Here is a 15,309-nt window from a genome sequence, read left to right as displayed (position 1 = left end):
CCGATCATTTGTTGCAATAAATCGGCCACACAAACGGTTTGCGATGACAATCGTTTCCTATACTTCTTTCACAAATCAGGCAACGTTTTTAAGAACCCAATTCATACAGTCCAATTTGATCACATCCTTGACGGGATAAGCCTTTTATACCTCCCATGCACATGCCAGCAAGTTCAGGAGTGGGAGCAGACATGGGGCGATGTGGGTAGGCTTCTATTTGAATAGATCCATTGAATATACACCATCACAAATAAACCCAATTATTCATTTGTTTACGCAGGTCCTAAGAACCATTTTCAAAATAATAGAATAGTATGTTTTGAGTTGAATTACGTTACTGGTCTATGCAGCCTATAGGATACATGGCTGCGCCATGCAAATGAAATCAATAATTCCTTATTTTATTCATTAAACAGACAAGACACACATATTTCATAGTAAGAATATAATGGAATATAACAGAATAAAATACAACTAATATTTTTCCTACACAACACACAAAACAGTGAAATTTTGAAACAGAGCCCACGCCCATGTTTTTTTTATCCACTTCCCAGTCGACACGGTGGGTTCGGGCCTATTCCGTTTGAGACTCGGAGGACTCGGCATCGACTCGGACTCGGGGGGCTTCATACGGGCCGAGCTCTTCCCGAGTTAGGCAGAGTCATATTACTCTGGCTTCCGGCTAATGGTACTCGGGCCGAGTCTACTTCAGCATACCTGGCCCCTTCGGCCAATCCTGGCTTAATATAATGACATTTGCAATTTGTGTGACATTGAAAAATATCCTGCATGGAACTTTTGACAGTAGCAATGGGCTGCCTGTGCATTCTGAGAAGACAGAGGAAAATAAACCGGGTAACTTATGAATTGCTGAACCTAAACATAGAACATAGACAAAGTTTGATTCCAGATAGACAAAGTTTGATTCCAGATTGAGACCTCACATCACCAAGTCAACAATAGGCTACTATTTCCTGTCAGTTTTACAAATCTGTGATTGCAATTTTCAGCATAGCAAATAGCAGCATACATGTATCGTCAATTGCCAACATCAATGCTGGAGGGTACTATCTATTTATTCAATTCCATTCCTTTATTTAGATTTGTGTGTATTAGGTAGTTGTTGTGGAATTGTTAGATTACATGTTAGATATTGCCTCACTGTTGGAACTATAAGCACAAGCATTTCGCTACACTCGCAATAACATCTGCTAACCATGTGTATGTGACCAATAAAATTTGATTTGATTTGGAAAGTCAGGCGCCAAGTCCGGCTCGAGCAGCAAAGCAGACCGCTCGAACAGCAGAGGCCACCACTGCTTGATCGTGTGTTTTTGTTTTATTTAGAGGTAATGCAAAAAAAAAATGTCATTGTCTATCAACAATGACAAGCCACCGGGGTCTGACAACTTGGATGGAAAATTACTGAGGATAATAGCGGACGATATTGCCGCTCCTATTTGCCACATCTTCAATTTAAGCATACTAGAAAGGGTGTGCCCTCAGGCTTGGAGGGAAGCAAAAGTAATTCTGCTACCTAGTAAAGCCCCCATTACTGGCTCAAATAGCCGACCAATCAGCCTGTTATCAACCCTTAGTAAACTTTTGGAAAAAATGGTCTTTGACCAGATACTATGCTATTTTACAGTAAACAGATTGACAACAAAATTTCAGCATGCTTGTAGAGAAGGACATTCAACAAGCACAACACTTACACAAATGATTGGCTGAGAGAAATTGATGATAAAAGATTGCGGGGGCTGTTTTGTTAGACTTCAGTGCGGCTTTTGACATTATCGATCGTAGTCTACGGCTGGCAAAACGAATGTGTTATGGCTTTACACCCCCTTCTATATTGTGGATAAAGAGTTACCTGTCTAACAGAACAGTGTTCTTTAATGGAAGCCTCTCCAACATAATCTAGGTAGAATCAGGAAGTCCCCAGGGCAGCTGTGTAGGCCCATTAGTTTTTTCAATCTTTACTAATGAATTGCCACTGGCTTTGAGGAAAGCCAGAGTGTCTATGTATGCAGATGTCTCAACATTATACATGTCAGCTACTACAGCGACTGAAATGACTGCATCACTTAACCTCACTAGGGAGTGTTGGACGCTAGCGTCCCACCTGGCCAACATCCAGTGAAATTGCAGAGCGCCAAATTCAAAAACAGAAATACTCATTATAAAAATTCATGAAACATACAAGTGTTATACACCAGCTTAAAGATAAACTTCTTGTTAATCCAACCACAGTGTCAGATTTCAAAAAGGCTTTACGGCGAAAGCATACCGTGCGATTATCTGAGAACAGCGCCCAGCAGACAAATCATTACAAACAGTAAGAAGCCAAGTAGAGGAGTTACACAAGTCAGAAATAGCGATAAAATGTATCACTTACCTTTGATGATCTTCTTATGGTTGCACTCCGAAGACTCCATGTTACACAATAAATGTTTGTTTTGTTCGATAATGTCCCTCTTTATGTCCAAAAACCTCAGTTTTGTTGGTTCTGTTCAGCAATCCATTGGAACAAAGCGCGGTCACAGCAGACGAAAAATCAAAAAAGTACAATAAAAGTTTGTAGAAACATGTCAAACGATGTTTAAAATCAATCCTCAGGTTGATTTTGTCATAAATAATCAATAATATTTCAACCGGACAAAAGCTTCGTCAATAGAAAAGGAGAAACAAGAAAGACATGCGCTGGACTCATGTCTGGAAATTTCCACTGTCCTCTCATTGAAAGTGCTGTATCTCCCTCATTGTTCAGAGTAAAAGCCTGAAACAGTGCCTAAAGACTGGCCGCATGTAGAAGAAGCCATAGAGATCGTGAACTAGGTCCTAAGTCTTTGTATGATTGATAGGCTTTCAATGAAAAACAGCCTTTCAAAATAATAGTACTTCCTGGATGGATTTTCCCCAGGTTTTCGCATGCCATATCAGTTCTGTTATACTCACAGACATTATTTTAACAGTTTTGGAAACTTTAGAGTTTTCTATCCAAATCTACCAAGTATATGCATATCCTAGTTTCTGGGCCTGAGTAGCAGGTAGTTTACTATGGGCACGCTTTTCATCCAAAATTCAGAATGATGCCCCCTACCCTAGTGAAGTTAACAAAGAATTGCAGTTAGTTACTGAGTGGGTGGCAAGGAATAAGTTAGTCCTCAATATTTCTACAACTAAAAGCATTGTATTTGGGACAACTCATTCACTAAACCCTAAACCTCAACTAAATCTTGTAATAAATAATGTGGAAATTGAGCAAGTTGAAGTGACTAAACTGTTTGGAGTAACCCTGGATTGTAAACTGTCAGTAGCTAACATGGGGAGAAGTATGTCCATAATAAAGCGCTGCTCTACCTTCTTAACAGCACTATCAACAAGGCAGGTCCTACAGACCCTAGTTTTGTCGCACCTGGACGACTGTTCAGTCATGTGGTCAGGTGCCACAAAAATTGCAATTGGCTCAGAACAGGGCAGCACGGCTGGCCCTTGGATGTACACAACGGGCTAATATTAATAATATGCATGTCAATCTCTCCTGGCTCAAAGTGGAGGAGAGATTGACTGCATCGCTACTTGTATTTATGAGAGGTTGAATGCACCGAGCTGTCTGTTTGAACTACTGGCACCCAGCTCGGACACCCATGCATACCCCACAATACATACCACAAAAGGTCTCTTCACAGTCCCCAAGTCCAGAACAGACTATGGGAGGCACACAGTGCTACATAGAGCCATGACTACATGGAACTCTATTCCACATCAAGTAACTGATGCAAGCAGTAAAATTATATTTAAAAAACGGATTAAAAAAACACCTTATCGAAGAGCGGGGACCGTGAAGCAACACAAACATAGACAGACACACACACACACACTATAACATACACACTATACACACACACGTACACATGGATTTTGTACTGTAGATATGTGGTAGCGGTGGAGTAGGGGCCTGTGGTAGCCATGCTGGTTAAGTGTGCCTTGAATTCTAAATAAATCACAGACAGTGTCACCAGCAAAGCACCATCACACCTCCTCCTCCATGCTTCACGGTGGGAACCACACATGATCATCCGTTCACATACTCTGCGTCTCACAAAGACACGGCGGTTGGAACCAAAAATCTCATCAGACCAAAGGACAGATTTCCACCTCTCTAATGTCATTGCTTGTGTTTCTTGGCCCAAGCAAGTCTCTTTATTATTATTGGTGTCCTTTAGTAGTGGTTTCTTTGCAGCAATTCGACCATGAAGGCCTGATTCACGCAGTCTCCTCTCAACAGTTGATGTTGAGATGTGTTTGTTACTTGAACTCTGTGAAGAATTTATTTGTGCTGCAATTTCTGAGGCTGGTAACTCGAATGAACTTATCCTCTGCAGCAGAGGTCACTCTGGGTCTTCCTTTCCTGTGGCGGTCCTTATGAGAGCCAGGTTCATCATAGCGCTTGATGGTTTTTGTGACTGCACTTGAAGAAACTTTCAAAGTTCTTGAAATGTTCCGCATTGACTGAACTTTATGTCTTAAAGTAATGATGGACTGTCGTTTCTCTTTGCTTATTTGTGCTGTTCTTGCCATAATATGGACTTGGTCTTTTACCAAATAGGGCTATCTTCTGTATACCACCCCTACCTTGTCACAACACATCTGACTGTCTCAAATGCATTGAGAAGGAAATTCCACAAATGAAAGTTTAATGAGGAACACCTGTTAATTGAAATGCATATCATGAGGCTGGTTGAGAGAATGCCAAGAGTGTGTCTGTTATCAAGGCAAAGGGTGGCTACTTTGAAGAACTTTGTATAACACTTTTTGGTTACTAAATGATTCCATATGTGTTATTTCATAGTTTGATGTCTCCACTATTATTCTACAATGTAGAAAAGAAAAACCCTTGAATGAGTAGGTGTGTCCAAGCTCTTGACTGGTACTGTGTGTATTCAGACCCTTTGCTATGAGACTCGAAATTGAGCTCAGGTGCATCCTGTTTCCATTGATCATCCTTGAGATGTTTCTACAACTTGATTGGAGTCCACCGGTGGTAAATTCAATTGATTGGATATGATTTGGAAAGGAACACACCTGTCTATAAAAAGGTCTCAGTGCATAGTTGACAGTGCATTTCAGAGCAAACATCAAGCCATGAGGTCAAAGGAATTGTCCGTAGAGCTCTAAGAAAGGATTGTGTCGAGGCACAGATCTGGGGAAGAGTAACAAAAAATGTATGCAGCGTTGAAGGTCCCCAAGAACACAGTGGCCTCCATCATTCTTAAATGGAAGAAGTCTGGAACCACCAACTCTTCCTAGAGCTGGCCACCCGGCCAAACTGAGAAATCAGGGGAGAATGGCCTTGGTCAGGGAGGTATCCAAGAACCCAAAGTTCACTCTGACAGAGCTCTAGAGTTCCTCTGTGGAGATGGGAGAACCTTCCAGAAGGGCAATCATTTTGCAGCACTCCACCAATCAGGCCTTTATGGTAGTGGCCAGACGGAAGCCACTCCTCAGTAAAAGGCACACGACAGCCCACATGGAGTTTGCCAAAAGGCACCTAAAGGACTCTCAGACTATGAGAAACAAGATCCTCTGGTCTGATGAAACCAAGATTGAACTCTTTGGCCTGAATGTCAAGCTTCACATCTGGCACCATCCCTATGGTGAAGCATGGTGGTGGCAGCATCATGCTGTTGGGATGTTTTTTCAGCGGCAGGAACTGGGACACTAGTCAGGATCGAGGGAAAGATGAACGGAGCAAAGTACAGAGAGATCCGAAGGTTCACCTTCCAAAAGGACAATGACCCAAAGCACACAGCCAAGACAACACAGGAGGGGCTTCGGTACAAGTCTCTGAATGTCCTTGAGTGGCCCAGTCAGAGCCCGGACTTGAACCCGATTGAACATCTCTGGAGAGACCTGAAAATAGCTGTGCAGCGACACTCCCCATCAAACCTGACAGAGCTTGAAAGGATCTGCAGAGAAGAATGGGAGAAACTCCCCAAATACAGGTGTGCCAAGCTTGTAGCATAATACCCAAGAAGACTTGAGGCTGTAATCGCTGCCAAAGGTGCTTCAACAAAGTACTGAGTAAAGGGTCTGAATACTTATGTAAATGTGATATTTAAGTTTTTTGTTTTTAATAAATTAGCAAAAATAACCTGTTTTTGCTTAGTCATTATGGGGTACTGTTTGTAAATTGATGAAGGGGGGAAAAAACAATTGAATACATTTTAAAATAAGACTGTAACGTAACAAAATGTGGAAAAAGTCAAGAGGTCTGCATACTTTCCGAATGCACTGTATATCTCTCGATCTGTTTGACTCGGTGTTGAAATTGAAAACCTCTGGGATTATTGTGTTGTGTTGATTGTAGATTGGGATTCTTGGGATTTTTTTGTGGTGTCAAAATCGGACTAATTATTAAGAACTTATTTTGCTAATTGTTTCTGTTATTCAAATGTGCTGTCAGGAGAAACACTTTCACGTCCAAGGCAACAGATGGAGAGACAGAGAAGTTGGAGACAGAGACAGAGGCAGAAAGGATAGGACTGAACACAGCATACATACATTACATTATCTGGAAATAATGGACGATTTGGTACTGCCAAGTTTCTTAGTTCCAGATAATGCACAGAGCAGAGGCGTTAAGCTGCATTTGCGTTTGTTTAAGCTGCTTTCTAGTGACATTTATTTGGATAAATCCATGCTAGTGGACATATGTAGTGCCTGTTGAGGGATGAGACAAAGTCAAATTAATCTATTTAAATACACGTTTTAAAATGAGGAAATGTCATGTCTATTTTATGTTTCTTGTTCATAGTTGATAGCTGCAATATTACTACTTACATTTAAAATGTATTTTTTCTTGTGGGGGGGGGGGTAGAATCAAGTGGATTTGGGCCATTGCTGGGCTGATTCTGGCCCCAAAATCGCAGCTTTGGCTCAGTTCAGGCTGCCAGATCTGGAACGAATAACTCGGGCCTAGTCTGTACCGTCGTCATTCATTTCGGACAGGCCGGATCCGGCTGCCAGACCCTGGCAAGCAGTTTTAGATCTGGCATGCCGGAATCAGGCCAGATGTTTGTGTTACCTCGGTTTCATCTTTTTCATTACATTCACTCCGCATTGTTAGGGAGCAGGCGTAGTCTTACTTTGAGAGTATCTTCATCATGATACCGATAGAAAATAATAGAAAACTAGATTTTCAAACGAATACGAGTCTTGTGTTCATACACTTAATTTAGGCTATATTATTGCATGCTAAATGTTTCTGATCAGGAATAGATGAGAAAACGAATAGATGACCTATACCACCTCCACTTATTTGCCCAGCCAGAGAGACAATTAACCAAATACAGAGATTCAGTGAAATAAAATCACATTATCAGACAAGTCACAGGCTTTTGGTCGGGAGTAGGCCAAGGCTACTAAGTGAAGAGCTGTAACTATTGTTTCAACCGTGATGGCAAATGTGAATGGTAATGGCGCCGACTCCAGTCCAACCGTTACGGAGTCTCATGCGGTCACACTCCCCACAGATCTTCAGAACCTCTGTACACTTATTTGGCCATCCTTAAGACACATTGTACGTGTTGCACTGATTGAAGACTCCCTGAGTCAGGACAGTTCCGTTTTACTGTTATGGGGTTTTCTGTCTTTGGTTATCTATCGACCTACTTTACCATTTTGTGAATGCCTTTTCAGATGTATTTCACTACTCCTGCTATGGAGCCTCTCCGCGTTAGGATAGGAATGTTTTCGGTTTATATGCACCGAAACTGCACAAACGTGTCAACCTGCTGTCTCCATTCGCTGGGAAAGGAGACTTTGGGTTTGGGTGGGAGGGAGAGTGACCTTGTTTGGTCCTATTTAAAAAAGAATCTTTAATATATTTTTCTTTGCTTTTTGCATCAGTTTTCTCTTATCTTTGCAAATGCTTGGTCTGTTTTCACACATTTTTCCTTTCAATATTTTAGATGGCTAACAACACTAATAACGGTAATATTGGAATAGGTAGGCCTAATCCTATAAAGTTACTTTGGAAAACAATGAATAATCCTGTCAAGGATTTTACACATTAAAGATCACTCAAGGCTACAAAACTCCAGGTTCAGTAAGGTTTTCCACTCAGACTTTAACTCCAAAGCCAGTTGGGTTGCAATTTTGGTTAGTAAAATAATACATTTCTCTACTACTAATGTTATTTCAGACAGTAAATGGGATATTTAAGATAAAATGCTCCCAATTTTGATGATGTTGAATTTGCCAATGGGTTGCTGGGGAAATTCCCTTCTCTGAACACCCATCTTTTGATATTTGGCGGTGATCTGAATTGTGTTATTTGCCCGGCTTTACACCGCTCCAACCCCAGAACTATGTCTCCTTCTGCTATGTCAAAGTCCTTCTCAGATTTTATGGTTCAGAATGGGTGTACAGATCCCTGAAGATTTCAGAATCCCCAGGCAAGAGAGTATTCCTTCTTTTCATATGTACACCATTCTTTTTCTCATATTGACTATTTCTTTATTGATCATAAGTTACTTCCAAATGTCACCTCTTCTGAATATTTACCCATTGTATTTTCTGACCGTGGACCTTCAGCCCTCGACATAGTCCTATCAGGACAAACTCGTTCTCCTCTCTGTTGGAGATTCAACTATCTTCTCCTGTCTGATGCAGACTTCTGTAACGTTATCTCCACTTCTATTGAAAAATTTTCTTTTTTCAAATCAGACAAGCTCAACCTCTCATTCTCTCTTATGGAAATCACTTAAGGCCTATCTTAGAGGAACAAAACTTGGAAACCTAAACTATAAGAACTCTCGAAAGCCATCCTTGATTTAGACCACCAGTATGCCTTGACGTCATCTCCAGAGCTATATAAGCAACGCTGAACTTACAATCTGAATTCTATCTCTTGTCCACTACAGATGCAGAACAGTTACTATTGCATTCACGTGGTACCTACTATGAACATGGCGACATGGCAAGTCATCTGCTCGCACACCAATTAAAACGCAGCGCTGATTGCTCAAATTAAAGATTCCTCTCATAGCTTGATTTCTGACCCTACGGGGATCAATGACACCTTCAAATCTTTCTATTCCTCCCTGTATACATATATTACTGGGCTGCCAACTTTCAGATATTGCCATTCTGGTTACATGCTCCAGATACCCCATGGTGCCACCTAGAGGCACATTCTTGTATTTCTGCTTCTCTTCCTGCTTTACTCTGCTCTTCTCTCCCAGCATTTCCCTCTCGCTATACTGGCAAGCCTGTAGTGCTGTCCACACTTAAGATTTAGTACCAGTTTCGAAGGCATTTTCTATTCTCCTCTGCATCTACTATGGGTCCTATTGATAAGAACCACTTATTCCCCACTTCCCTAATAGATAATACCTTTCCTTGTCCAGTAAGAGAAAGCATTAAGTCCTTTCAAGACTTATATGTAAATAATGTTTTTCTAGTTTTCTCAACCAATAATCTTTGCCTCCATCTCACTTTTTCCGTTACCTTCAAATGAGGCATTGTGTCTACTCCCAATTTGCTGGCTTCCCTGCCGTGCCAACCCTGGGATGGCATATTGACTCTATTACCTCGACAGAAAGCAGTCATTTCTCAGATCTATCTGTGTATTATGTCATTGGACAAACACTCCATCAACAAAACCAAATTTGCATTGGAACGGTGGGAGTGGTGGGATGAGGCGATTGATAGGGTACGCTACACTACATCTTGTGCTCGTCTTGGTTTCATTCAATCTAAGGTTTGACGTAGAGTGCATTTTTCCAAATCCAGATTGTCTGAAATATATCCAAATGTAAATGATGAATGTGATACATGTCATGTTTCAACCATGTCATTCAATGCTCTAAATGACAAACTTACTGGGAATCTATTTTTAAAATGTTATCTGAGGTGCTTGAAATTAACCTGCAACCATGTCCCATGATAGCTGTTTTTGGTATTCCAGAAGACTCCTTGGACCCCAAACATGCCGATATTATTGCTTTTACATCCTTACTAGCTCGACGTAGAATTCTTCTCCAGTGGAAGTATGCTCAGCCCCCCTCTACTTCTCAATCGCTCACCGATGTAATGTTTTTTCTAAAGCTTGAGGAAATGAATTATTCTCTTAGGGGTTCCAATGATACACTTGTTAGAAAATGGCAACCATTTATATCATACTTCAATGGCTTGCCGAGGCTCCCCTCTGATGAGACTTAAGGATGTGCCCCTTTTTTTCAATTTTTGCCTGAAATTACATACTCAAATCTAACTGCCTGTAGCTCAGGCCCTGAAGCAAGGATATGCATATTCTTGGTACCATTTGAAAGGAAACACTTTGAAGTTTGTGGAAATGTGAAAGGAATGTAGGAGAAAATAACATAATAGATCTGGTAAAAGTTAATACAAAGAAGAAAGAAAAAAACGTTATTTTGTAATTTTTTTGTACCATCTTTGAAAATCAAGAGAAATGCCATAATGTAATATTTCAGCCCAGGCGCAATATACATTTTGGCCACTAGATGGCAGCAGTGTATGTGCAAAGGTTTAGACTGATCCAATGAACCATTGCATTTCTGTTCAAAACTTTGTATCAAGACTGCCCAAATATGCCTAATTTGTTTATTAATAACTTTTTATGTTCAAAATTGTGCACTCTCCTCAAACAATAGCATGGTATTCTTTCACTGTAATAGCTACTGTAAATTGGACAGTGAGTCATTACATAATAGGTACAGTTATCAATATAATGTTATCCAGTCCAAGCAAGTTTGTCTGAGGTTTACTGATCATTTATTTATTTCTGTTTTTGTTGCTCCACTTTTTATATCTTGAATCCGTATTGAGCTGTTTGTATATGTCACACACAAAAATATTCCTGTATTCTTGTTTGTTTATTTGTTGTGATATCTCTAGAATTTTGGTTTTCTAGGACTGAACTGAGGGAGGGTGTGGGATGGATTGGGTATATGGGGTGATTGGGGTGGGTGGTTGGGAGGGAGTGAGTGGTTGGGAGGAAATCGAGGTGGGTGAACTGAGGTAGGGCGGATAGGTAGGGAAGGGACTGGGGGCGTTGATGTGTTGTGTGGAGGGAGGGTGGTTTGGATATGGTAAAATCTTTGTACTTACATTGATGTACATTTTGTAAAACTTGAATAATTTTTTGTATTTTTTATTAGAAACTTAGCTAACATTTCCCAGCCTAATTGTAACCTAACCAATATCCAAACTGAGATTCAGTGAAAACAAAAATCTGACATTGATTTTATACAGAGGATCCCCCACGCTTTCTCAAAGCAGCGTGACTTTGCGCGATGGGTGAAGTGACAAAGGCAGAACTTTACCACAACCATAACTAGGTTGGTTGCCGGCAATACCTTTCCGATATAAAGAGAATTCAGCAAAAAGTTGGTGGCATGCTAAAGTCGGCGGAAAAACATTTTCTCATGAATGGGATACTACAGCCACTGGCCCGTGCCACATCTGAGCAATTGATTCGGATAAGCATGAGCCAGTAGATAAGAAGTAAAGACACCAAAAAATGGGATAGACATTTTAAAATAAATCAATTCATTGCCCTATCATGATGGAACGGTCCCCAACCCCTGTGTATGAGTGTCTGTGCGTGTGTCTGTGACTGTGTGTGTATCCCAAATCTGTTGCTATGGGGTAATGATGTTAAGGACATTACAGGATGAATCACAATAATTGTTTGCCAAAATAAACAAAAGTTTAAAAAGTGTTGATAGGGGTCAGAATATGTCACACCATCACATTTTTGGCTTTTACATCACTCTTACAGAACTTCCACGTGGGCAAGGATATTGGAAATGTAATCAAATTTAATTGGATGACAACTTGTTTTTAACTAGGACAGAATAATTTATAACAGCCTTTTTCAAACATAACATAGGTACAGAAGATCCCCTTACTGTATGGGACACTTTTAAATGTATCACAACTCAGGATATGACCCAGATGCAGACACGGGAGAAGAATAGTACAGTTCTCAGATGATTTATTAGAAACATGGGGCAGGCAAAGGGCAGGTTGAGGGCAGGCAGAGGTTCGTGATCAGGTCAGAGTCAGGCAGGTACAGGACGGCAGGCAGGCTCGGGGTCATGGCAGGCAGAGGTTTCTAATCAGGTCAGAGTCAGGCAGGTACAGCATGGCAGGCAGGCACGGGGTCAAGGCAGGCAGAATGGTCAGAACCGGGAAAAACTAGGAAACAGAACTAGAGAAACAGGAAGGTGATAGAGAACGCTGGTAAGACCTGACAAGACGAACTGGCAACAGACAAACAGAGAACACAGGTATAAATACACAGAGGATAATGGGAAGATGGGCAACACCTGGAATGGGATGGAGACAAGCAAAAAGACAGGTGAAACAGCTCAGGGTGCGACAAAATGTGCCTTTAGAGGCCATGCAACTCAATACTAATCTTTAAAACAAATACAATTTAGGTCAAAAGAGTTTTTATTAAAAAAGGAAATGGAGGGACTAACGGTACAGATAGATAGTAATAAAAACTGTACCATAGAGGCACAGAATACAAAAAGAAACGGAGGAACTTATTCAAGAAAGAGCAAGTGTAATGGAATATGGGGGAAATCATTTGGTGCATTTTATTCATCTTCAAAATATAAATGCTACCAAAAATAATTGACTGAAACCAAACAATTCACCAAACAATATTTTGAAAGAGGAAGCAAAGTACTTTAAGCATATGTTTTTGTTTCAGTCTCTTCCATCTCCACTGACCATGGTTGAGTGTAAGGATTTTTTTCTACTAATAATGTAAAATCAACAGCTATACAGAAAGACTCATGTGAAGGCCAAATTACAGAGGAGGAACATGCAATAAAAGCCTTTAAATCCGGGAAAACTCCAGGGCTGGATGACATACCAGTTGAGGTATATCAAACCTTTTTGATGTACTCAGAGGCCCGTTAATTAGCATGTTTTAACCACTCCTATAAAAATGGTAGATTATACTCAACAAGAAGGTCTGATTTCATTATTATTGAAACAGGACCCAAGTGGTAAATATAAAGATCCAGTCCATTAAAATAATTGGAGGGCCCCTTAGACTTCAGTGTTATGCTGCAATTTCTTTAGCAAAATGCATAGCGCATAGAATTAAAATGGTATTGTTGGATATTATTAATCCTAATCAGACAGGTTTTTTACATGGACGATATATTGGAGATAATATAAGTCCTGGAAACAATAGAACACTATGAAAAATCTGGGAAACCAGGCCTGGTATTCATAGCTGAATTTGAATGTATTTGGCTAAGGTATATGTAAACTTCCGACTTCAACTGTATTTTAATCTCACTTTCTATCTACGAACTAAATATACTTTCCTGCAACCCACCTCACTCAATGTGGTACAGATCTGCATTTTTTATTCCTTATAACTGGAACCTCCATCAGGATCTAGCCAGCGAACTAGATACTAGCTATTAGTCTTTGTTAGACACAGCTAGTGGTCTTCACCTTTAGCTCGGACACCAGCCAGCTTTAGCTCAGACAATACCTGCCAGTCTGCACAGCGCCATATCAACCGTGAGCATATCGGACTGCTTCTCTCTACCACATCACCAGATTCCTGCTGCTCTGGATCATTACACCGGATCATCGCAGCTAGCTAGCTGCAACCGAGTGGCTACTGTTAGCTAACGCCTTTGTCCTGAAGAAAGCACTAGTTAGCCTTGAGCTAGCCTCGAGCTAGCCCATATATCCAGCACAAAAACATCCTGTGGCGTTCTGCATTAGCATCGAATAGCCCCCACAATATGCAACTTTTCAGGGCAGTTAGGAACCAATATAAACAGTCAGTTAGGAAAGCAAAGGCTAGCTTTTTCAAACAGAAATGTGCATCCTGTAGCACAACTTCCAAAAAGTTTTGGGACACTAAAGTCCATGGAGAATAAGAGCACCTCCTCCCAGCTGCCCACTACACTGAGGCTAGGAAACACCACTGATAAATCTACGATAATCTAGAATTTCAATAAGCATTTTTCTACGGCTGGCCATGCTTTCCACCTGGCCACCCCTACCCCGGCCAAAAGCTCTGCAACCCGCATCAACTTGCCCAAGCCCCCCCCGCTTCTCTTTCACCCATATCCAGATAGCTGATGTTCTGAAAGAGCTGAAAAATCTGGACCCCTACAAATCAGCTGGGCCCTCTCTTTCTAAAATTATCCGCCGCAATTGTTGCAACCCCTATTACTAGCCTGTTCAACCTCTCTTTCGTATCGTCTGAGATCCCTAAAGATTGGAAAGCTGCCGCGGTCATCCCCCTCTTCAAAGGGGGAGACACTCTAGACCCAAACTGTTACAGACCTATATCTATCCTGCCCTGCCTCTCTAAAGTCTTCGAAAGCCAAGTTAACAAACCGATCACCGACCATTTCGAATCCCACCGTACCTTCTCCACCATGCAATCTGGTTTCCGAGCTGGTCACGGGTGCACCTCAGCCACGCTCAAGGTCCTAAACGATATCATAACCGCCATCGATAAAAGACAATACTGTGCAGCCATCTTCATCGACCTGGCCAAGGCTTTCTACTCTGTCAATCACTGCATTCTTATCGGTAGACTCAACAGCCTTGGTTTCTCAATTGACTGCCTCGCCTGGTTCACCAACTACTTCTCAGATAGAGTTCAGTGTGTCAAATCTGGACTAGAGGTCGACCGGTTATATTAATTAGGGCCGATTTCAAGTTTTCATAACAATCGGTAATCATTATGGCCGATTACATTGCATTCCACGAGGAAACTGCGTGGCAGGCTGACCACCTGTTACGCGAGTGCAGCAAGGAGCCAAGGTAAGTTGCTAGCTAGCATTAAACTTATCTTATAAAAAACAATCAATCTTCACATAATCACTAGTTAACTACAAATGGTTGATGATATCACTAGGTTAACTAGCTTGTCCTGCATTGCATATAATCAAGTGCCTGTTAATTTATCATCGAATCACAGCCTACTTCGCCAAACAGGTGATGATTTAACAAAAGCACAATCCTTGCACGAATGTACATAACGATAAATATCAATGCCTTTCTTAAAATCAGTACACAGAAGTATTTTTTTTAAACCTGCATATTTAGTTAAAATAAATTAATGTTTGCAGGCAATATTAACTAGGAAAATTGTGTCACTTCTCTTGCGTTCATTGCACGCAGAGTCAGGGTATATGCAACAGTTTGGGCCGCCTGGCTTGTTGTAAACTAATTTGCCCGAATTTTACATAATTATGACATAACATTGAAGGTTGTGCA

General features: G+C 41.0%; 1 protein-coding gene across 3 annotated transcripts in view; it reads right to left on the bottom strand.

Annotated features, from left to right (window-relative positions):
- Window positions 1-15,309, bottom strand: part of LOC139530492 (uncharacterized) — a 74,877-nt gene that overhangs the window by 24,131 nt on the left and 35,437 nt on the right. Inside the window, exon 4 of one of the 3 annotated variants that reach the window (XM_071326971.1) lies at window positions 11,838-12,247. The exons of the other annotated variants lie outside the window; for them this stretch is intronic. Coding sequence (XP_071183072.1) covers window positions 12,167-12,247 — 81 coding nt within the window. The 3' untranslated portion in view covers window positions 11,838-12,166. Of the gene's footprint in view, window positions 1-11,837; window positions 12,248-15,309 lie in introns of those variants that run through there. 3 annotated transcript variants of the gene reach the window in all.

Source organism: Salvelinus alpinus, chromosome 9 (genome assembly GCF_045679555.1).
Source record: "Salvelinus alpinus chromosome 9, SLU_Salpinus.1, whole genome shotgun sequence".
Taxonomy (NCBI): Eukaryota; Metazoa; Chordata; class Actinopteri; order Salmoniformes; family Salmonidae; genus Salvelinus; species Salvelinus alpinus.
Note: the sequence above shows the minus strand (reverse complement) of the source record. Positions and strands in the feature narration are given on the sequence as shown.